The sequence below is a fragment of the Saccoglossus kowalevskii genome, chromosome 17 (genome assembly GCF_978046115.1).
Source record: "Saccoglossus kowalevskii chromosome 17, keSacKowa6.1, whole genome shotgun sequence".
Taxonomy (NCBI): Eukaryota; Metazoa; Hemichordata; class Enteropneusta; family Harrimaniidae; genus Saccoglossus; species Saccoglossus kowalevskii.
Genome location: NC_140657.1, coordinates 33,706,304 through 33,731,111, shown reverse-complemented (window position 1 = coordinate 33,731,111; position 24,808 = coordinate 33,706,304). Strand labels below are relative to the sequence as shown.

The 24,808-nt window shown below is 36.8% G+C and overlaps 1 protein-coding gene and 1 long non-coding RNA gene across 3 annotated transcripts in view; both read left to right on the top strand.

The window, feature by feature from the left end:
• The window catches only part of LOC146733591 (splicing factor C9orf78-like), an 82,925-nt gene extending 59,105 nt beyond the window's left edge, over window positions 1–23,820 (top strand). The window contains exons 9-10 of the mRNA XM_085492415.1: window positions 4,273–4,371; window positions 17,675–23,820. Coding sequence (XP_085348541.1) covers window positions 4,273–4,371; window positions 17,675–17,772 — 197 coding nt within the window. The 3' untranslated portion in view covers window positions 17,773–23,820. The remainder of the gene's footprint in view (window positions 1–4,272; window positions 4,372–17,674) is intronic.
• On the top strand, window positions 7,267–17,395 carry LOC146733592 (uncharacterized). Of its 2 annotated transcripts, none has more exons than XR_014926901.1 (2): window positions 7,267–14,980; window positions 15,641–17,395. It is a non-coding gene; the product is annotated as an uncharacterized LOC146733592 (long non-coding RNA). The 2 variants fall into 2 exon arrangements; XR_014926900.1 differs by having other exon boundaries at window positions 15,553–17,395.
• Window positions 23,821–24,808: the final 988 nt, after the last annotated feature.

Below are 24,808 nucleotides of genomic sequence, written 5' to 3'. Positions count from 1 at the left end.
TGATGGAATAATGTAAAAATGCTAACAAAATGAAAAAATAATGTGAACATAACGATGGAATAATGTAAAAATGCTAACAAAAATAAAATAATGTGAACATAATGAAAAAAAATAATGATAAAATAATAAAAATGTGATCATAATGATGGAATAATGTAAAAATGCTGAAAAATTAAAAAAAGCTAACAAAATGAAAAAAAATGTGAACATAATGGTAAAATGCTAAGAGAAATGTTTTTGGCACTGATCTTACCCCATAGAAAACCCTTTGCCTAATTTTAACTAATATATTTTTGGCAATATATCCCATTTTAATTAACTAAATGTGTTTCACTGTATACAGTAAATATTGATTTTACAAAATATAACTATACATTACGTTAATTAGTATGCAAATGAGCCGCACAATTAGAGACAATTTTCTGGGTAGAACACTAGAAATAAAAAAAATTGGATCAGAAGATAATGTATTCACAATGAAAATTGACTAAACTATATTCTTCAAATGTTGCAACAATACTAGGATAAATAATTATCAATAATCAATAATTATATGACTTTTTATCTAGTGTCACTGAGCTTAGCTTAGAGATATAATGAACAAGACAATTCTTGTGTTTTTTGTTGCTCAAAAAATCTTTAGGTCAACAGATACTAATCTCTAGAATCGCTCTGATTGACACATACCTATAAGTGCTATATACTTACTATTATACTTATTTTTAACTATCAACTAAACTTTGTTATATTTTTTACAGTGGTACTGTAAACTGCTTCAGTTTCGTGAGGGATATTTTCTCTCAACTTACATACGTCTTTGGAAGTGACAGAATTTTGTAGCAGTTTTAAATTTGGGTTCCTACAACAAAGTGCCAGTGACTTTATTAAAATGACTAAGAAGACTTCAAACAATTACTGTAACTACTGGTAATCCATTGAAGATTTTGAGCCAACTGACCCTTATCGATTAGTCCCCGTTCGGCCGCAGTCCGAAAACAGGGACTTATGTTTTCACCTCCGCGTGTCCGTGCGTGCGTGCGTCCGGACCTGTATCTTAGAAATGCCTGGACCAATCACAATCACAATTGTTTCATGATCTGATTCAAGATGGCCGAATGACAGTCATTTTTGTGCTTAAAATCATCAATATCAAGCATTTCTCATCTGTTTACAGATGCATTTTGTTCAAACTTGGTATATACATTGAACATTATAGGACCTTGATGCACATCATTTTGTTTTACGATCTGTTTCAAGATGGCCAAATGGCGGCCATTTTTGTGCTAAAAAATCCTAAAAATCAAGCATTTCTCGGCTGTTTACAGATGGATTTTGTTCAAACTTGGTATATACATTAGACATTATGGGATCTTGATGCAAATAATTTTGTTTTTCAGATAAGATTCAAAATGGCCGACTGGCGGTCATTTTGTTTTCAATGAATGTGGTTCTCGTGCCATATCTCTGACTTGCTTTCACTGATTATGTTCAAATTTTAAATATTCATTATAAATCATGTCATAGATAGACAGATATATTGGTTTGACGATCCTATTCAAAATAGCCAAATGGTGGCTATTTTTGTGTTAAAAAAAATTTCTGGCATTTATGGATGGATTTCGTTCAAACTTGGTACATATATTAGACATTACAGATTCTTGATGCACATCATTTATTTTTCAAATCGGAGTCAAACTGGCTGTCTGGCGGCCATTTTGTTTTAATGATTGGGCTTCTAGAGCCATATCTCTTAAATGCTTTGACTGATTATCTTAAAATTGTATATATTTGTTATACATCATGTTATATATATACATGTATTCAAAATGGCTGATTTTGAATGCTGTTCCAGAGCAATATCTCTCAATATGTACAAGTACTTGTTTGACGATCAGATACAAATGTCAATCATTTTAATGTTAAACAATCATATTCCTGACATGGTTATATTCCAGCTATATTACTATAAAACAAAACTATATATCTTAAATTTGATAACTAACATGCATGGCGTGTTATTACTTGCTTTGTATGTACAGTGAATACATTTTAAATAATATAAGGTTATTATGGGTTACCTCAAGGTATGCACAAAGACAGTACAGCTGAAATATCGACCAACGTGCAGCAGAGATCGATGTGCAGCATACTGTCTGAGTGCATACTTTGAGGTATTCTAGTAATAACCTTATTATTATACATCTTTTCCTTTCAAGGATACACCATGGGAATGCCGAAATTCAAAATGCTTAGAACAGAATCAGCTTCTTCGTGTTTAGTTTGGTCGAACTCTGATGACAGCCATATTTATTTTTATTATTAGAGTACGCTTACGCATGTAATCATTCCATATTTGGAATTCGCATTTCCTAATATGGTAGGATGAAAATACCCCATAAAATACCACAAAATTACAGCACGCTGTAACTTATGGCGTGACGGTGACAGATGTATAATAATAAACAATACTGTATTACTAAAAAATGGTATTTTTAGAATGTGAGAATGATTCTGTTGCATAGTGGAGATACTGAAACAAACCCAGGTCCTGGTAATATACCTGAATTAACAAAGAAGTCAAGTTGTTATTAAAGATACATCAAGGTTTACACAGATTTATGAATGCAGTTTCTTGAGCATGTGTACATGTATAAGAAATCGTTTGGTTGCGATTGTGTACTGTAAGATTTTGAACATGGGTCAATGGAAGTTTTCAGTTATCAGTACAATACTAAATTATGAGTTGTTCCCACATAGAGTACATATTAATTCACCTGTTTTTACTTGAATGAGTATTTTATAATCAAATGACGGGAATGTGACGTTCATGTCTTGTTATATTGCAAGAAAATACCAGTTACAGCAGCACAGAAATATGCGTCGCTGGCGACGGTTTGCATTCATTTCATTCGTTACTACAGCTTTTGACCATATATAGCTTTACTTCCCTCCATCATCATGTCATACGGTACTAGTATGAATCAGTATATGTTCTCTTAAAATTCACCAGCGAGGGCGTGATTTTGTTTCGTTTCAAGCATTCAGGCAGCAAATCTCGGCATGTGCCGAGTTTCGGTCCCAAGCATTTATCAGAACCGAGATCAAGTTTTTTTCAGCATGTGCCGACTCGGTTCTGACAGTTCACAGACAAGTTTCGACACATGTCGACTCAGACCGAGTCTCAGCACATCTCTAATGTGAACGCCGCTAACAGTACAGGTTTAAAAGACAAAAGAATATAATTCGTGCCCCTTCGGACGCAGTCTGAAAATGGTGACTTATGGTTTGACCTCTGTGTGTCTGTGCGTTCGGACCTATATCTTAGACATGCCTAGACCAATCACATTCAAACTTCACACATACATCATACATAATATTACACATATGCACGATCAGATTCAAGATGGCTGAATAGTGGCCATTTTTGTGCTGAAAAATCATCAAAATCAAGCATTTATGGATGGATTTTGTTTAAACTTGGTACATACATAAGACATTGTGGGTCCCTGATGCATGTCATTATATTTTTCAAATCTGATTCAAAATGGCTGATTTTGTTTTAATGAAAACTGTTGTAGAGCCGTATCTCTGACATGATTTGACTTAAAATTTTATATATTTATTCTACATCATGTTATAGATATACAGTTGTTTTCAAAATGGACGACTAGTGACTATTTTGTTTTAATTAATGCTGTTCCACAGCAATATCTCTGAATATGGACAAGTACTCTTTTGACAATCAGATACAAGATGACTGAATGTCAATCATTTCAGTGTTAACAAATCACCATAATCAAGCATCAGCTTTTGGATCCATACAGTATCTCTGACATGTTTATGTTTGAACTATATTACTATAAACAAAATTATACATCTTAAGTTTGATAGCTAACTGCGACTATGCCATGCATGGCTTGTTGTATTTATCTTGAAGGTTCAGTGTAATAAAGCAGTGTTTTTTATCATACATAGAACTTACAGTCCTTTTGATTCTACACTAAAAATTACCTCATATTTGAGGAATCTCAAAAACAGCAAATATTTGTATTACTGCCTGAACTAATTATTGTGTTTTGACAGCTGTAAATTTTGTGTTCTTAGCATGTTTTAGCTGGTGTTCCAGGGTCACTTGAAGATAGGCTCTGTACAAGTGTAAATTGCTAAATTCATTTAATAAATCTGATATTGAAGTGATCTCATCCTTTTTGTTGGAAGATCTAAGTTGCAATATTATTTAATCACTAATAATTTTTCTTTATTTTTATATAGATTTACGCGAAGATGTTCATCAGCCAACAGCAAGAAAAGAAAAAAAAGAACCAGTATTGAAGCCCAGGCCAGTAGTGGTAGGGGACGCTGAAAAACCTAGTAAGTAGAGAGATGTATAGTGGTAGGGGACACTGAAAAACCTAGTAAATAGAGAGATGCATAGTGGTAAGGAACACTGAAAAACCTAGTAAATAGAGAGATGTATAGTGGTAGGGCACACTGAAAAACCTAGTAAATAGAGAGATGCATAGTGGTAGGGCACACTGAAAAACCTAGTAAGTAGAGAGATGTATAGTGGTAGGGGACACTGAAAAACCTTGTAAGTAGAGAGATGTATAGTGGTAGGGGGACACTGAAAAACCAAGTAAATAGAGAGATGTATAGTGGTAGGGGACGCTGAAAAACCTAGTAAATAGAGAGATGTATAGTGGTAGGGGACACTGAAAAACCTAGTAAATAGAGAGATGTATAGTGGTAGGGGACACTGAAAAACCTAGTAAATAGAGAGATGTATAGTGGTAGGGGGACACTGAAAAACCTAGTAAGTAGAGAGATGTATAGTGGTAGGGGGACACTGAAAAACATAGTAAATAGAGAGATGCATAGTGGTAGGGCACACTGAAAAACCAAGTAAATAGAGAGATGTATAGTGGTAGGGGACACTGAAAAACCAAGTAAATAGAGAGATGTATAGTGGTAGGGCACACTGAAAAACCTAGTAAATAGAGAGATGTATAGTGGTAGGGGGACACTGAAAAACCTAGTAAGTAGAGAGATGTATAGTGGTAGGGGGACACTGAAAAACATAGTAAATAGAGAGATGCATAGTGGTAGGGCACACTGAAAAACCAAGTAAATAGAGAGATGTATAGTGGTAGGGGACACTGAAAAACATAGTAAGTAGAGAGATGTATAGTGGTAGGGGACACTGAAAAACCTAGTAAATAGAGAGATGCATAGTGGTAGGGGACACTGAAAAACCAAGTAAATAGAGAGATGTATAGTGGTAGGGGGACACTGAAAAACCTAGTAAGTAGAGAGATGTATAGTGGTAGGGGACACTGAAAAACCTAGTAAATAGAGAGATGTATAGTGGTAGGGGGACACTGAAAAACCTAGTAAGTAGAGAGATGCATAGTGGTAGGGGGACACTGAAAAACCTAGTAAATAGAGAGATGTATAGTGGTAGGGGGACACTGAAAAACCTAGTAAGTAGAGAGATGTATAGTGGTAGGGGGACACTGAACAACATAGTAAATAGAGAGATGTATAGTGGTAGGGGACACTGAAAAAACCTAGTAAATAGAGAGATGTATAGTGGTAGGGGGACACTGAAAAACCTAGTAAGTAGAGAGATGTATAGTGGTAGGGGGACACTGAACAACATAGTAAATAGAGAGATGTATAGTGGTAGGGGACACTGAAAAAACCTAGTAAATAGAGAGATGTATAGTGGTAGGGGACACTGAAAAAACCTAGTAAGTAGAGAGATGTATAGTGGTAGGGAACACTGAAAAACCTAGTAAGTAGAGAGATGTATAGTGGTAGGGGACACTGAAAAACCAAGTAAATAGAGAGATGCATAGTGGTAGGGGACACTGAAAAACCAAGTAAATAGAGAGATGCATAGTGGTAGGGAACACTGAAAAACATAGTAAATAGAGAGATGCATAGTGGTAGGGAACACTGAAAAACCTAGTAAGTAGAGAGATGTATAGTGGTAGGGGACACTGAAAAACCTAGTAAATAGAGAGATGCATAGTGGTAAGGGACACTGAAAAACCTTGTAAGTAGAGAGATGTATAGTGGTAGGGCACACTGAAAAACCTAGTAAATAGAGAGATGTATAGTGGTAGGGGGACACTGAAAAACCAAGTAAATAGAGAGATGTATAGTGGTAGGGGACACTGAAAAACCTAGTAAGTAGAGAGATGTATAGTGGTAGGGGGACACTGAACAACATAGTAAGTAGAGAGATGTATAGTGGTAGGGGGACACTGAAAAACATAGTAAATTGAGAGATGTATAGTGGTAGGGCACACTGAAAAACCTAGTAAGTAGAGAGATGTATAGTGGTAGGGGGGCACTGAAAAACCTTGTAAGTAGAGAGATGTATAGTGGTAGGGAACACTGAAAAAACCTAGTAAGTAGAGAGATGTATAGTGGTAGGGGACACTGAAAAACATAGTAAATAGAGAGATGTATAGTGGTAGGGGGGCACTGAAAAACCTTGTAAGTAGAGAGATGTATAGTGGTAGGGAACACTGAAAAAACCTAGTAAGTAGAGAGATGTATAGTGGTAGGGGACACTGAAAAACCTTGTAAGTAGAGAGATGTATAGTGGTAGGGGACACTCAAAAACCAAGTAAATAGAGAGATGTATAGTGGTAGGGGACACTGAAAAACCTAGTAAGTAGAGAGATGCATAGTGGTAGGGGACACTGAAAAACCTAGTAAATAGAGAGATGCATAGTGATAGGGGACACTGAAAAACCTAGTAAGTAGAGAGATGTATAGTGGTAGGGGACACTGAAAAACCAAGTAAATAGAGAGATGTATAGTGGTAGGGGACACTCAAAAACCAAGTAAATAGAGAGATGTATAGTGGTAGGGAACACTGAAAAACCTAGTAAATAGAGAGATGCATAGTGGTAGGGGGACACTGAAAAACCTAGTAAGTAGAGAGATGTATAGTGGTAGGGGACACTGAAAAACCTAGTAAATAGAGAGATGCATAGTTGTAGGGGACACTGAAAAACCTAGTAAGTAGAGAGATGCATAGTGGTAGGGGACACTGAAAAACCAAGTAAATAGAGAGATGTATAGTGGTAGGGGACACTGAAAAACATAGTAAGTAGAGAGATGCATAGTGGTAGGGGGACACTGAAAAACCTAGTAAGTAGAGAGATGTATAGTGGTAGGGGGACACTGAACAACATAGTAAATAGAGAGATGCATAGTGGTAGGGAACACTGAAAAAACCTAGTAAATAGAGAGATGTATAGTGGTAGGGGACACTGAAAAAACCTAGTAAGTAGAGAGATGTATAGTGGTAGGGAACACTGAAAAACCTAGTAAGTAGAGAGATGTATAGTGGTAGGGGACACTGAAAAACCAAGTAAATAGAGAGATGCATAGTGGTAGGGGACACTGAAAAACCAAGTAAATAGAGAGATGCATAGTGGTAGGGAACACTGAAAAACATAGTAAATAGAGAGATGCATAGTGGTAGGGAACACTGAAAAACCTAGTAAGTAGAGAGATGTATAGTGGTAGGGGACACTGAAAAACCTAGTAAATAGAGAGATGCATAGTGGTAAGGGACACTGAAAAACCTTGTAAGTAGAGAGATGTATAGTGGTAGGGCACACTGAAAAACCTAGTAAATAGAGAGATGTATAGTGGTAGGGGGACACTGAAAAACCAAGTAAATAGAGAGATGTATAGTGGTAGGGGGACACTGAAAAACATAGTAAATAGAGAGATGTATAGTGGTAGGGCACACTGAAAAACCTAGTAAGTAGAGAGATGTATAGTGGTAGGGGGGCACTGAAAAACCTTGTAAGTAGAGAGATGTATAGTGGTAGGGAACACTGAAAAAACCTAGTAAGTAGAGAGATGTATAGTGGTAGGGGACACTGAAAAACATAGTAAATAGAGAGATGTATAGTGGTAGGGGGGCACTGAAAAACCTTGTAAGTAGAGAGATGTATAGTGGTAGGGAACACTGAAAAAACCTAGTAAGTAGAGAGATGTATAGTGGTAGGGGACACTGAAAAACCTTGTAAGTAGAGAGATGTATAGTGGTAGGGGACACTCAAAAACCAAGTAAATAGAGAGATGTATAGTGGTTGGGGACACTGAAAAACCTAGTAAGTAGAGAGATGCATAGTGGTAGGGGACACTGAAAAACCTAGTAAATAGAGAGATGCATAGTGATAGGGGACACTGAAAAACCTAGTAAGTAGAGAGATGTATAGTGGTAGGGGACACTGAAAAACCAAGTAAATAGAGAGATGTATAGTGGTAGGGGACACTCAAAAACCAAGTAAATAGAGAGATGTATAGTGGTAGGGAACACTGAAAAACCTAGTAAATAGAGAGATGCATAGTGGTAGGGGGACACTGAAAAACCTAGTAAGTAGAGAGATGTATAGTGGTAGGGGACACTGAAAAACCTAGTAAATAGAGAGATGCATAGTTGTAGGGGACACTGAAAAACCTAGTAAGTAGAGAGATGCATAGTGGTAGGGGACACTGAAAAACCAAGTAAATAGAGAGATGTATAGTGGTAGGGGACACTGAAAAACATAGTAAGTAGAGAGATGCATAGTGGTAGGGGGACACTGAAAAACCAAGTAAATAGAGAGATGTATAGTGGTAGGGGACACTGAAAAACATAGTAAATAGAGAGATGCATAGTGGTAGGGAACACTGAAAAACATAGTAAATAGAGAGATGCATAGTGGTAGGGGACACTGAAAAACATAGTAAATAGAGAGATGCATAGTGGTAGGGAACACTGAAAAACATAGTAAATAGAGAGATGTATAGTGGTAGGGGGACACTGAAAAACCAAGTAAATAGAGAGATGTATAGTTGTAGGGGACACTGAAAAACCTAGTAAATAGAGAGATGTATAGTGGTAGGGGACACTGAAAAACATAGTAAATAGAGAGATGCATAGTGGTAGGGGACACTGAAAAACCAAGTAAATAGAGAGATGTATAGTGGTAGGGGGACACTGAAAAACCAAGTAAATAGAGAGATGTATAGTGGTAGGGGACACTGAACAACATAGTAAATAGAGAGATGCATAGTGGTAGGGGACACTGAAAAACATAGTAAATAGAGAGATGTATAGTGGTAGGGGACACTGAAAAACATAGTAAATAGAGAGATGCATAGTGGTAGGGGACACTGAAAAACCTAGTAAATAGAGAGATGTATAGTGGTAGGGGGACACTGAAAAACATAGTAAATAGAGAGATGCATAGTGGTAGGGGACACTGAAAAACCTAGTAAATAGAGAGATGCATAGTGGTAGGGAACACTGAAAAACATAGTAAATAGAGAGATGTATAGTGGTAGGGGGACACTGGAAAACCAAGTAAATAGAGAGATGTATAGTGGTAGGGGACACTGAACAACATAGTAAATAGAGAGATGCATAGTGGTAGGTGACACTGAAAAACATAGTAAATAGAGAGATGTATAGTGGTAGGGGACACTGAAAAACATAGTAAATAGAGAGATGCATAGTGGTAGGGGACACTGAAAAACCTAGTAAATAGAGAGATGTATAGTGGTAGGGGAACACTGAAAAACATAGTAAATAGAGAGATGCATAGTGGTAGGGGACACTGAAAAACATAGTAAATAGAGAGATGCATAGTGGTAGGGGACACTGAAAAACCTAGTAAATAGAGAGATGTATAGTGGTAGGGAACACTGAAAAACATAGTAAATAGAGAGATGCATAGTGGTAGGGAACACTGAAAAACATAGTAAATAGAGAGATGCATAGTGGTAGGGAACACTGAAAAACATAGTAAATAGAGAGATGCATAGTGGTAGGGGACACTGAAAAACGTAGTAAATAGAGAGATGTATAGTGGTAGGGGACACTGAAAAACCTAGTAAATAGAGAGATGTATAGTTGTAGGGGACACTGAAAAACATAGTAAGTAGAGAGATGCATAGTGGTAGGGGACACTGAAAAACCTAGTAAATAGAGAGATGTATAGTGGTAGGGGACACTGAAAAAACCTAGTAAGTAGAGAGATGTATAGTGGTAGGGGGACACTGAAAAACATAGTAAATAGAGAGATGCATAGTGGTAGGGGACACTGAAAAACCTAGTAAATAGAGAGATGCATAGTGGTAGGGGACACTGAAAAACCAAGTAAATAGAGAGATGTATAGTGGTAGGGGGACACTGAAAAACCTAGTAAATAGAGAGATGTATAGTGGTAGGGGACACTGAAAAACATAGTAAGTAGAGAGATGCATAGTGGTAGGGGACACTGAAAAACATAGTAAATAGAGAGATGCATAGTGGTAGGGAACACTGAAAAACATAGTAAATAGAGAGATGCATAGTGGTAGGGGACACTGAAAAACATAGTAAGTAGAGAGATGCATAGTGGTAGGGGACACTGAAAAACCTAGTAAGTAGAGAGATGTATAGTGGTAGGGGGACACTGAAAAACCTAGTAAATAGAGAGATGCATAGTGGTAGGGGACACTGAAAAACATAGTAAATAGAGAGATGCATAGTGGTAGGGGACATTGAAAAACATAGTAAATAGAGAGATGTATAGTGGTAGGGGACACTGAAAAACCAAGTAAGTAGAGAGATGTATAGTGGTAGGGGACACTGAAAAACATAGTAAATAGAGAGATGCATAGTGGTAGGGGACACTGAAAAACATAGTAAGTAGAGAGATGTATAGTGGTAGGGGACACTGAAAAACCTAGTAAATAGAGAGATTCATAGTGGTAGGGGACACTGAAAAACCTAGTAAATAGAGAGATGTATAGTGGTAGGGGACACTGAAAAACATAGTAAATAGAGAGATGCATAGTGGTAGGGGGGACACTGAAAAACATAGTAAATAGAGAGATGTATAGTGGTAGGGGACACTGAAAAACCAAGTAAGTAGAGAGATGTATAGTGGTAGGGGGACACTGAACAACATAGTAAATAGAGAGATGCATAGTGGTAGGGTCACTGAAAAACCAAGTAAATAGAGAGATGCATAGTGGTAGGGAACACTGAAAAACATAGTAAATAGAGAGATGCATAGTGGTAGGGAACACTGAAAAACATAGTAAATAGAGAGATGCATAGTGGTAGGGGACACTGAAAAACATAGTAAGTAGAGAGATGCATAGTGGTAGGGGACACTGAAAAACCTAGTAAGTAGAGAGATGTATAGTGGTAGGGGGACACTGAAAAACCTAGTAAATAGAGAGATGCATAGTGGTAGGGGACACTGAAAAACATAGTAAATAGAGAGATGCATAGTGGTAGGGGACATTGAAAAACATAGTAAATAGAGAGATGTATAGTGGTAGGGGACACTGAAAAACCAAGTAAGTAGAGAGATGTATAGTGGTAGGGGACAATGAAAAACATAGTAAATAGAGAGATGCATAGTGGTAGGGGACACTGAAAAACATAGTAAATAGAGAGATGTATAGTGGTAGGGGACACTGAAAAACCAAGTAAATAGAGAGATGTATAGTGGTAGGGGGACACTGAAAAACCTAGTAAATAGAGAGATGCATAGTGGTAGGGGACACTGAAAAACCTAGTAAATAGAGAGATGTATAGTGGTAGGGGACACTGAAAAACATAGTAAATAGAGAGATGCATAGTGGTAGGGGGGACACTGAAAAACATAGTAAATAGAGAGATGTATAGTGGTAGGGGACACTGAAAAACCAAGTAAGTAGAGAGATGTATAGTGGTAGGGGGACACTGAAAAACATAGTAAATAGAGAGATGCATAGTGGTAGGGAACACTGAAAAACATAGTAAATAGAGAGATGTATAGTGGTAGGGGGACACTGAAAAACCAAGTAAATAGAGAGATGTATAGTTGTAGGGGACACTGAAAAACCTAGTAAATAGAGAGATGTATAGTGGTAGGGGACACTGAAAAACATAGTAAATAGAGAGATGCATAGTGGTAGGGGACACTGAAAAACCAAGTAAATAGAGAGATGTATAGTGGTAGGGGGACACTGAAAAACCAAGTAAATAGAGAGATGTATAGTGGTAGGGGACACTGAACAACATAGTAAATAGAGAGATGCATAGTGGTAGGGGACACTGAAAAACATAGTAAATAGAGAGATGTATAGTGGTAGGGGACACTGAAAAACATAGTAAATAGAGAGATGCATAGTGGTAGGGGACACTGAAAAACCTAGTAAATAGAGAGATGTATAGTGGTAGGGGGACACTGAAAAACATAGTAAATAGAGAGATGCATAGTGGTAGGGGACACTGAAAAACCTAGTAAATAGAGAGATGCATAGTGGTAGGGAACACTGAAAAACATAGTAAATAGAGAGATGTATAGTGGTAGGGGGACACTGAAAAACCAAGTAAATAGAGAGATGTATAGTGGTAGGGGACACTGAACAACATAGTAAATAGAGAGATGCATAGTGGTAGGTGACACTGAAAAACATAGTAAATAGAGAGATGTATAGTGGTAGGGGACACTGAAAAACATAGTAAATAGAGAGATGCATAGTGGTAGGGGACACTGAAAAACCTAGTAAATAGAGAGATGTATAGTGGTAGGGGAACACTGAAAAACATAGTAAATAGAGAGATGCATAGTGGTAGGGGACACTGAAAAACATAGTAAATAGAGAGATGCATAGTGGTAGGGGACACTGAAAAACCTAGTAAATAGAGAGATGTATAGTGGTAGGGAACACTGAAAAACATAGTAAATAGAGAGATGCATAGTGGTAGGGAACACTGAAAAACATAGTAAATAGAGAGATGCATAGTGGTAGGGAACACTGAAAAACATAGTAAATAGAGAGATGCATAGTGGTAGGGGACACTGAAAAACGTAGTAAATAGAGAGATGTATAGTGGTAGGGGACACTGAAAAACCTAGTAAATAGAGAGATGTATAGTTGTAGGGGACACTGAAAAACATAGTAAGTAGAGAGATGCATAGTGGTAGGGGACACTGAAAAACCTAGTAAATAGAGAGATGTATAGTGGTAGGGGACACTGAAAAAACCTAGTAAGTAGAGAGATGTATAGTGGTAGGGGGACACTGAAAAACATAGTAAATAGAGAGATGCATAGTGGTAGGGGACACTGAAAAACCTAGTAAATAGAGAGATGCATAGTGGTAGGGGACACTGAAAAACCAAGTAAATAGAGAGATGTATAGTGGTAGGGGGACACTGAAAAACCTAGTAAATAGAGAGATGTATAGTGGTAGGGGACACTGAAAAACATAGTAAGTAGAGAGATGCATAGTGGTAGGGGACACTGAAAAACATAGTAAATAGAGAGATGCATAGTGGTAGGGAACACTGAAAAACATAGTAAATAGAGAGATGCATAGTGGTAGGGGACACTGAAAAACATAGTAAGTAGAGAGATGCATAGTGGTAGGGGACACTGAAAAACCTAGTAAGTAGAGAGATGTATAGTGGTAGGGGGACACTGAAAAACCTAGTAAATAGAGAGATGCATAGTGGTAGGGGACACTGAAAAACATAGTAAATAGAGAGATGCATAGTGGTAGGGGACATTGAAAAACATAGTAAATAGAGAGATGTATAGTGGTAGGGGACACTGAAAAACCAAGTAAGTAGAGAGATGTATAGTGGTAGGGGACACTGAAAAACATAGTAAATAGAGAGATGCATAGTGGTAGGGGACACTGAAAAACATAGTAAGTAGAGAGATGTATAGTGGTAGGGGACACTGAAAAACCTAGTAAATAGAGAGATTCATAGTGGTAGGGGACACTGAAAAACCTAGTAAATAGAGAGATGTATAGTGGTAGGGGACACTGAAAAACATAGTAAATAGAGAGATGCATAGTGGTAGGGGGGACACTGAAAAACATAGTAAATAGAGAGATGTATAGTGGTAGGGGACACTGAAAAACCAAGTAAGTAGAGAGATGTATAGTGGTAGGGGGACACTGAACAACATAGTAAATAGAGAGATGCATAGTGGTAGGGTCACTGAAAAACCAAGTAAATAGAGAGATGCATAGTGGTAGGGAACACTGAAAAACATAGTAAATAGAGAGATGCATAGTGGTAGGGAACACTGAAAAACATAGTAAATAGAGAGATGCATAGTGGTAGGGGACACTGAAAAACATAGTAAGTAGAGAGATGCATAGTGGTAGGGGACACTGAAAAACCTAGTAAGTAGAGAGATGTATAGTGGTAGGGGGACACTGAAAAACCTAGTAAATAGAGAGATGCATAGTGGTAGGGGACACTGAAAAACATAGTAAATAGAGAGATGCATAGTGGTAGGGGACATTGAAAAACATAGTAAATAGAGAGATGTATAGTGGTAGGGGACACTGAAAAACCAAGTAAGTAGAGAGATGTATAGTGGTAGGGGACAATGAAAAACATAGTAAATAGAGAGATGCATAGTGGTAGGGGACACTGAAAAACATAGTAAATAGAGAGATGTATAGTGGTAGGGGACACTGAAAAACCAAGTAAATAGAGAGATGTATAGTGGTAGGGGGACACTGAAAAACCTAGTAAATAGAGAGATGCATAGTGGTAGGGGACACTGAAAAACCTAGTAAATAGAGAGATGTATAGTGGTAGGGGACACTGAAAAACATAGTAAATAGAGAGATGCATAGTGGTAGGGGGGACACTGAAAAACATAGTAAATAGAGAGATGTATAGTGGTAGGGGACACTGAAAAACCAAGTAAGTAGAGAGATGTATAGTGGTAGGGGGACACTGAACAACATAGTAAATAGAGAGATGTATAGTGGTAGGGTCACTGAAAAACCAAGTAAATAGAGAGATGCATAGTGGTAGGGGACACTGAAAAACCAAGTAAATAGAGAGATGCATAGTGGTAGGGGACACTGAAAAACCAAGTAAATAGAGAGATGCATAGTGGTAGGGGACACTGAAAAACCTAGTAAGTAGAGAGATGTATAGTGGTAGGGTCACTGAAAAACCAAGTAAATAGAGAGATGCATAGTGGTAGGAGACACTGAACAACATAGTAAATAGAGAGATGTATAGTGGTAGGGGACACTGAAAAACATAGTAAATAGAGAGATGCATAGTGGTAGGGGACACTGAAAAACATAGTAAATAGAGAGATGCATAGTGGTAGGGGACACTGAAAAACCTAGTAAATAGAGAGATGTATAGTGGTAGGGGACACTGAAAAACATAGTAAATAGAGAGATGTATAGTGGTAGGGGACACTGAAAAACATAGTAAGTAGAGAGATGTATAGTGGTAGGGCACACTGAAAAACCTAGTAAATAGAGAGATGCATAGTGGTAGGGGACACTGAAAAATCTAGTAAATAGAGAGATGTATAGTGGTAGGGGACACTGAAAAACATAGTAAATAGAGAGATGCATAGTGGTAGGGGGGACACTGAAAAACATAGTAAATAGAGAGATGTATAGTGGTAGGGGACACTGAAAAACCAAGTAAGTAGAGAGATGTATAGTGGTAGGGGACACTGAAAAACATAGTAAATAGAGAGATGTATAGTGGTAGGGGACACTGAAAAACCTAGTAAATAGAGAGATGCATAGTGGTAGGGAACACTGAAAAACATAGTAAATAGAGAGATGTATAGTGGTAGGGGACACTGAAAAACCTAGTAAATAGAGAGATGCATAGTGGTAGGGGACACTGAAAAACCTAGTAAATAGAGAGATGCATAGTGGTAGGGGGACACTGAAAAACCTAGTAAATAGAGAGATGTATAGTGGTAGGGGACACTGAAAAACATAGTAAATAGAGAGATGTATAGTGGTAGGGAACACTGAAAAAACCTAGTGAATAGAGAGATGTATAGTGGTAGGGGACACTGAAAAACCAAGTAAATAGAGAGATGTATAGTGGTAGGGGACACTGAAAAACATAGTAAGTAGAGAGATGTATAGTGGTAGGGAACACTGAAAAAACCTAGTGAATAGAGAGATGTATAGTGGTAGGGGACACTGAAAAACCTAGTAAATAGAGAGATGTATAGTGGTAGGGGACACTGAAAAAACCTAGTGAATAGAGAGATGTATAGTGGTAGGGGACACTGAAAAACCTAGTAAATAGAGAGATGTATAGTGGTAGGGGACACTGAAAAACATAGTAAATAGAGAGATGTATAGTGGTAGGGAACACTGAAAAAACCTAGTGAATAGAGAGATGTATAGTGGTAGGGGACACTGAAAAACCAAGTAAATAGAGAGATGTATAGTGGTAGGGGACACTGAAAAACATAGTAAGTAGAGAGATGTATAGTGGTAGGGAACACTGAAAAAACCTAGTGAATAGAGAGATGTATAGTGGTAGGGGACACTGAAAAACCAAGTAAATAGAGAGATGTATAGTGGTAGGGGGACACTGAAAAACATAGTAAATAGAGAGATGCATAGTGGTAGGGGACACTGAAAAACCAAGTAAATAGAGAGATGCATAGTGGTAGGGAACACTGAAAAACATAGTAAATAGAGAGATGCATAGTGGTAGGGAACACTGAAAAACCTAGTAAGTAGAGAGATGTATAGTGGTAGGGGACACTGAAAAACCTAGTAAATAGAGAGATGCATAGTGGTAAGGGACACTGAAAAACCTTGTAAGTAGAGAGATGTATAGTGGTAGGGCACACTGAAAAACCTAGTAAATAGAGAGATGTATAGTGGTAGGGGACACTGAAAAACCTAGTAAGTAGAGAGATGTATAGTGGTAGGGGGACACTGAACAACATAGTAAGTAGAGAGATGTATAGTGGTAGGGGGACACTGAAAAACATAGTAAATAGAGAGATGTATAGTGGTAGGGCACACTGAAAAACCTAGTAAGTAGAGAGATGTATAGTGGTAGGGGGGCACTGAAAAACCTTGTAAGTAGAGAGATGTATAGTGGTAGGGAACACTGAAAAAACCTAGTAAGTAGAGAGATGTATAGTGGTAGGGGACACTGAAAAACATAGTAAATAGGGAGATGTATAGTGGTAGGGGGGCACTGAAAAACCTTGTAAGTAGAGAGATGTATAGTGGTAGGGAACACTGAAAAAACCTAGTAAGTAGAGAGATGCATAGTGGTAGGGGACACTGAAAAACATAGTAAGTAGAGAGATGTATAGTGGTAGGGGACACTGAAAAACCTAGTAAATAGAGAGATGTATAGTGGTAGGGGGACACTGAAAAACCTAGTAAATAGAGAGATGCATAGTAGTAGGGAACACTGAAAAACCAAGTAAATAGAGAGTTGTATAGTGGTAGGGGGACACTGAAAAACCTAGTAAATAGAGAGATGCATAGTGGTAGGGGACACTGAAAAACATAGTAAGTAGAGAGATGTATAGTGGTAGGGGGACACTGAAAAACCTAGTAAATAGAGAGATGTATAGTGGTAGAGCACTCTGAAAAACCTAGTAAGTAGAGAGATGTATAGTGGTAGGGGGGACACTGACAAACCTAGTCAATAGAGAGATGCATAGTGGTAGGGGACACTGAAAAACATAGTAAATAGAGAGATGCATAGTGGTAAGGGACACTGAATAACCTGGTAAGTAGAGAGATGCATAGTGGTAAAAAGCAACTTATCAACTTTTTTTCTGTGCTTGTTTTAGAATGCTTGCACTTACATTTACAATTTTTCAATTCTGTTGTAGAATCTCTTTCACCTCCAAAGAAAAAGACGCGGAAAGAAGAAAAGGCAACAGATGACTTCCATTATGAACGATTTAAAAAACAACTTCGCAGATACTGAAACGCACTTTCCTCATCAACATTTTATTAAGACCAAGATATATTTAGTGTTTTGCACACAATGCACATTTATGCATATGATAACCCTTCCAATTTGTTCAGGTTTGACAAATTGGGTTGTGATATTTGTATTGTGTAATTTCACTAGTCATGCATAATTCAGTTACTTGAGGACAACCAAGAAATATTATCTGAATTATCATTCATAAAATGAATGTTGTCATCATAACTGAAATTCCTCAAGTTTGTCATTCCCTTCTGATCTGGCTGGTCAAGGGTGTACCAGTCAGGCTGATACATGAGACTCGTAATACCCGTAAGATCTGCAATTTTCTAAAAATTGGAAAATGTATCCATCACTAAAGTTGAAAAAATAACGACTTATCATTTTGCTCATTCATGCTAAACATAATAAACACCAAGTTGTTGAATTGACAGCTTGATGTCCGTGTGTGTGTGCGTCTTAGAGATGCCTGTACCAATCACACTCAAACTTCACACATACATCATACATGATATTATATATATGCACATCAATTTGTTTCACGATCTGATTCAAGATGGCCGAATGGCGGCCATTTTTGTGCTAAAAAATCATCAATATCAAGAATTTTTGAGCTGTTTACTGATGGACTTTTTTTCAAACTGAGTATATACGTTGTACATTATAGGACCTTGATGCACATCATTTTGTTTTTCAGATAAGATTCAAAATGGCCGACTGGTGGCCATTTTGTTTTAATGAATGTGGTTCTAGTGCCATATCTCTTACTTGCTTTGACTGATTATGTTCAAATTTTGAATATTCATTATACATCGTGACATAGATATAGAGATATATTGGTTTAACGATCCTATGAAAAATGGCCGAATGGTGGTCATTTTTGTGCTAAAAAATCATCAAAATGAAGTAATTCTTGGCTGTTTACAGATGGATTTTGTTTGAACTTGGTATATATGTTGAACATTACAGGACCTTAATGCACATCATTTTGTTTTTCAGATTAGATTCAAAATGGCCGACTCGCGGCATACTTGGTACATAAATTAGACATTACGGGTTCCTGATGCACATCATTTTATTTTTCAGATCAGATTCAGAATAGCTGTCTAGCGGCCATTTTTTTTTAATGAATGGTCTTTTAGAGCCATATCTCTGACATGCTTTTACTGATTATGTTTGAATTTCAAATATATATTCATTCATTATACATGTATTCAAAATGGCTGATTTTGTTTTATTTAATGCTGTTCCAGAGCAATATCTCTCACTACTCGTTTGACGATCAGATACAAATGTCAATCATTTTAATGTTAAACAATCATCATAATCATATTCCTGACATGTTTATGTTTCAGCTATTTTACTATAAACAATACTATATATCTTAAATTTGATAACTAACAGGGACTGTGCCATGCATGGCTTGTTTTATCTTATTATTTGACAACATACTTCACATTTTTAGCTTGGAATTATTGTTTCAACGATTTGTGATATATTGTGCAGTTTTCATAACAACCCCTCATTTGGTTTACAGCTCTTAGAATGTGTTATACTGTAAAACCATTTATTTTCAATATTTTGATGTTTTGAGCATATTCACTATGTTTTAATTTCATGAATTTGTCAAGGAAACAATGAGTTTTATTCTTATTTTATATGTTCACATAGATTTAATTTAGCAGATTTAAGTTATCAGCAAAATCAAAACCCAGTGAATAATTAAGATATAGATTTGTGGTTTGATTTGCAGGTTTGTGGGCACTCGGAGTGAATTTTTTTTTTTGCTTTTTCTTACCTTGGCTAGTTAGTGTTAAAGTTTTGAAGCATTGTCAATGCTGGAACATACTCAAAAATCAATTTTAATTATAGGGAACCAAGACACGCGTATGTTACGTTGCTCTTTGATTGACAAGTCACAGTTGATGTTATATGTAAATGAGTTTCTGGCCTCAGTTATGGTGCGGCAATGTGTGATTTCCTGTCATTGACTCTGTTTAACTTACCTCAAGCACTATCAACTAGCCTCACAAACTAAAAAAACAGACACTAAGTAGACGCTTCCAGCATGCAAGCGGAATAAAAAAAACATACAGTTGTAAATGATAAGTAAACCTTTTCACCCTTATCTTGCAACATGTCGACAACTTCTAGCCTGGCAGCTTCCAGTGGTATACTGTTGAATCATTTTTTTTTTCCACGCATTTTTTTCTCCAAAGGCATTTTAAAACTGAAGTATACATTTTTTGATTAGCTGTAACGATCATCGTGCTGATAGCATTGCAATGCAATGGACAAACACCATTGCCGTGCTGTCATCGATAATTCACTTTTCAGTGGCAAAATACACAAACGTAAAATGCTTGGTTAGGCCACACCGACTTAATTTTATGGATGACATCCGCGCGCGCATTAGTTTTCGTCTTTTCTCAAAAAAAAAAAAAAAAAAAATCTCCAACGACGAGTCTACACAGATCGGTTTTCTGTCGGAACTTGCCGACTCATATTGCCACAAAGCACCGGCTTGTTGTAAAACTCGTTTTGGACTACCTCAAAACATGATATATAGAAGATAATATTTGGTAATCGTAGTCCTAAATAACTATTAAAAATAGCTAGACGTTTCGAGCAATGGCTCTTTATCGAAACACCAAAATACGTGAGCATAAAAGTTCAGATGAAAAACGGAGGGATTGTTGTAGACTGGTACGCAATTGACGTCGACCAGGGAGATGTGGCATTTACACAGCTATACGAGAGATTGGTAGCGGCAAGCGAGTTTTGCCCAGACAACTTTAAGGACATATTGTCCAGAGTGGCTGTCCCGCGTTTCTTCTGCAACGATGAGAGAAATGGGAGAGGAGTGGAGGTGTATGGTGGCCTAAAAGTTGGTCAGACGACAAGTCATTTCGGTTGTTTTGTTAGCATTGAAGTCGACAAAACTGCAAAGAAAGCAGAGGAAGTTCCGCTTTGGAGGTGAAGAAAATTTTCTTCTTATTTTCTGATTCGGATAATTTGCTTGCACACACAGTGCAATGTTTTGTTAGTTATTGTCATAAAGTAGTGATATGTACAACATGTACATGTGTACATTCTGCCTTGACTTGAAAATGGTGTTCATGCTGTACCTTGAATGCAGTGTTTCTGACTGAAGATAGTTCATCATGACTACATGTACTAGAGCTTGTCTGAAATGGTTATACATGTACCTGTGACAGTAATACAGTACGAGAGGTGTACATCAACATGTGCCTCCTACAAATAAAGACTTCTTGTTGTTTTTTTAGTACACTCTGTTCTGTGGTTCAATTCGTAATACCAGCTCCGCAGTCCTGTGATTTTAGCAGCATTTTTTTTTTCGCCCTCTCGCATTAGTTTTTGGGTCTCCAGAGGATGTCATCCATAAAATTAAATTAGTGTGGCCTTAATAAAAAATAAAACAAAATCTCTGGAAATTACAGAAAAATCGACAACAAGATGCTGTTTTTAAACACTGCAGGTAAACACCTGGTTACCTTAATCGGAAACCCCATTGTCAGCTAGCATGCATCTGTAGCTGTGTCACAAAGTACGTTGTACGGCCATGCTCAACGAACTCTGGTACTAAGGTACTCTATGAGTGAGGTATTTCCAGGGGTCGTTTAATTTTTATCAACCCGTCTCGTCGTCTGTAGTTGAATGAAACCTGTCTCGACTTACAATAGTTTCCTTTCCATTTTTTTTTTCTCATCTGCGGTTGAGTGATTGAGTAGTAAAAACTGTGAATAGCTGCTGTGTAGCAAAATAAAACCAGCATTATCTCCGTTCGTGTTTTCTGGTTGGTAAGAGAGATTGAAAATTAATTAGCTCCCACAGTTTTTGTTTTGAAATTTTCACACTATTTTGACGACGTCTCTACGAGCAAAAGGACGTCCGGGTTTATCTTTAAAGCTTTGCATTTTTGGACAATGACATTCAAACTGACTGGGATTTGAATATACGGCACACATCCTGCTTGACAGCTCTGTAATATGAAAACAAAACATACTATATAAATGCCTGGATGCCCATTTGTTAATAAACAACTTATAAACGTTGCGTGAAAGTTTCACTTGAAATAAACAAGAATTGTAAGAGCTATTTAGATTTGAACTTCCCTAGTAAACTGAAAAAAACACAAGTGGAGATTATGGCTACCTAATTTGCATAACCATTCACTCAGTAAGAAGTTTGCTAATGTTCATAATTAAAATGAAACCTATTATCGTTTTGTAAAAAGTTAAATACAGTGCATAATATGGAGATTCCGTCATTACTTTTTTAGTCCCCGTTTGGACGCAGTCCGAAAACGGGGACTTATGTTTTGATCTGTGTGTGTGTGTGTGTGCATGCATGCGTCCGGACCTGTATCTTAGAAATGCCTGGACCAAGCACAATCAAACTTCACACATACATCATACATGATATTATACATATGTACATCAATTTGTTTCAAGATCTGATTCAAGACTGCCAAATGGTGGCCGTTTTTGTGCTAAAAATCATCAAAATCAAGCATTTCTGAGCTGTTTACAGATGGATTTTGTTAAAACTTGGTATATACATTAGACAATATAGGACCTTGATGCACATCATTTTGTTTTACGATCTGATTCAAGATGGCCGAATGGCGGCCATTTTTGTGCAAAAAAATCCTAAAAACAACCATTTCTTGGCTGTTTACAGATGGATTTTGTTCAAACTTGGTATATACATTAGACATTATGGGACCTTGATGCAAATAATTTTGTTTTTCAGATAAGATTCAAAATGGCCGACTGGCGGCCATTTTGTATTAATGAATGTGGTTCTTGTGCCATATCTCTGACTTGCTTTCACTGATTATGTTCAAATTTTAAATATTCATTATACATCATGTCATAGACAGACAGATATATTGGTTTGACGATCCTATTCAAAATGGCCAAATGGTGGCCTTTTTTGTGCTAAACAACCATCAAATATCAAGCATTTCTGGCATTTATGGATGGATTTCGTTCAAACTTGGTACATATATTAGACATTACAGGTTCCTGATGCACATCATTTATTTTTCAGATTGGATTCAAAATGGCTGTCTGGCAGCCATTTTGTTTTAATGAATGGGCTTCTAGACCCATATCTCCGACTTGTTTTGACTGATAATATTTTCAAATTTTAAATATTCATTATACATCATGTCATAGATAGACAGATATATTGGTTTGACGATCCTATTCAAAATAGCCAAATGGTGGCTATTTTTGTGCTAAAAAAAATTTCTGGCATTTATGGATGGATTTCGTTCAAACTTGGTACATACATTAAACATTACGGGTTGCTGATGCTCGTCATTTTATTTTTCAGATTGGATTCAAAATGGCTGACTGGCGGCCATTTTGTTTTAATGATTGAATTTCTAGAGCCATATCTCTTAAATGCTTTGACTTATTATATTTAAATTTTATATATTCGTTATACATCATGTTATATATATACATGTATTCAAAATTGCTGATTTTGAATGTTGTTCCAGAGCAATTTCTCTCAATATGGACAAGTACTTGTTTGACGATCAGATACAAATGTCAATCATTTTAATGTTAACAAAATCATATTCCTGACATGGTTATATTCCAGCTATATTACTATAAACAAAACTATATATCTTAAATTTGATAACTAACAGGGACTGTGCCATGCATGGCTTGTTTCACCATGTTTCTTTTTGATTATTTATGACAAGCCTTGCCAAATCTTGCTAAGCATTCAAAAGAGAGAATGTTTGTACCTGGTTTCTATATTTTAAAATCGGCTTTTGAGTATGTTCCACTATTCACAATGCTGTGAAATTTTAAGTCTACAGCCAAGACTGTTTGGATAATAAAAAGCAAAAAAAAAATTCATTCCCAAGTGCCCATGAGCCGACATCTATTCCTTAATAATAATAATATTTATTAAGCCTTCGGAACGGCAACAAAATAAAAGAAGAAACTAAAAAAACATACATATCTGAAACTGAATAAAAATAAAGTAAAATTGACAATACATCTCATGGTGAATTCATACTACTTTCATTTCTATGTTTACAAAGATGTTTAAGAAATTTTCGTACCTCTTTGAAAACAATGTCCCCCAACTCATAATTCATATTCCATGGAATGTCACCAAAAAGCAAATTAAACTTGAAATTCATCCCCCCTGAAAGAAGGCAATGCGTTAGTGTTTGGCCGTCATCGATATTTGAGACTACATGTATTTTGATCAAGTCAGAGTAAAATTTATTTCTTACATTGTAAGTGGAATGTTGCATTGCATTTGCAGTTTATTGTCCTAGAATGGCGTGTAGTATTTTAATGCTAGACACAGAAATGAATCTCCTCTTGGCAAATCTCCTACAAGTGGTTTGTCTCATTACGTTAAATTTCATGATTTTATCACAAAGTTCATAAATATTCTGGGACAATCTTTATTGCATGATATCGTACCCTAGCAGCAATTACTACGCTTATGGCAACCTTGCTTGAGGTGCCTTTTTAAAGATATATTAAACACAAATCAGAGTATGCCATTCTTTTGTACTTAAGTTGGAAATGCAAGTAAACTATATTAAAATGAGGTATGCTCGCATGATGGATAAAAAAAACAATCATCAGGGGATTTGGGTGGGTATGTCCTTAGCAACCAAGCCAAGACCCTACAAAACAGCATTTTTGGTTAACGTTGACATAAATTGTCACAGATATTTTTCTACCTAGCAACACATAGCAACCAGTTCAAATGATAAGTTCATGCATCTCTTTACTTGAAAGCTTGTTGTTGCATACGTCCACTGATATATGACCCATTATGGCCTTTTGACCCAGATTCTTATTTTGCTTATCTTCAACTCCTTTTTTTTTTACAAAAATAAAAAATTCAAGAAATTAAAAAAGGGATAGCAAAAGTTCAAAAGGGATTGATAGCGAAATTTGTGTTCAAAATTAATGGGTGATTCGCCACATCTTCCTTTTGTAAGTGAATTCGCACGGATTGC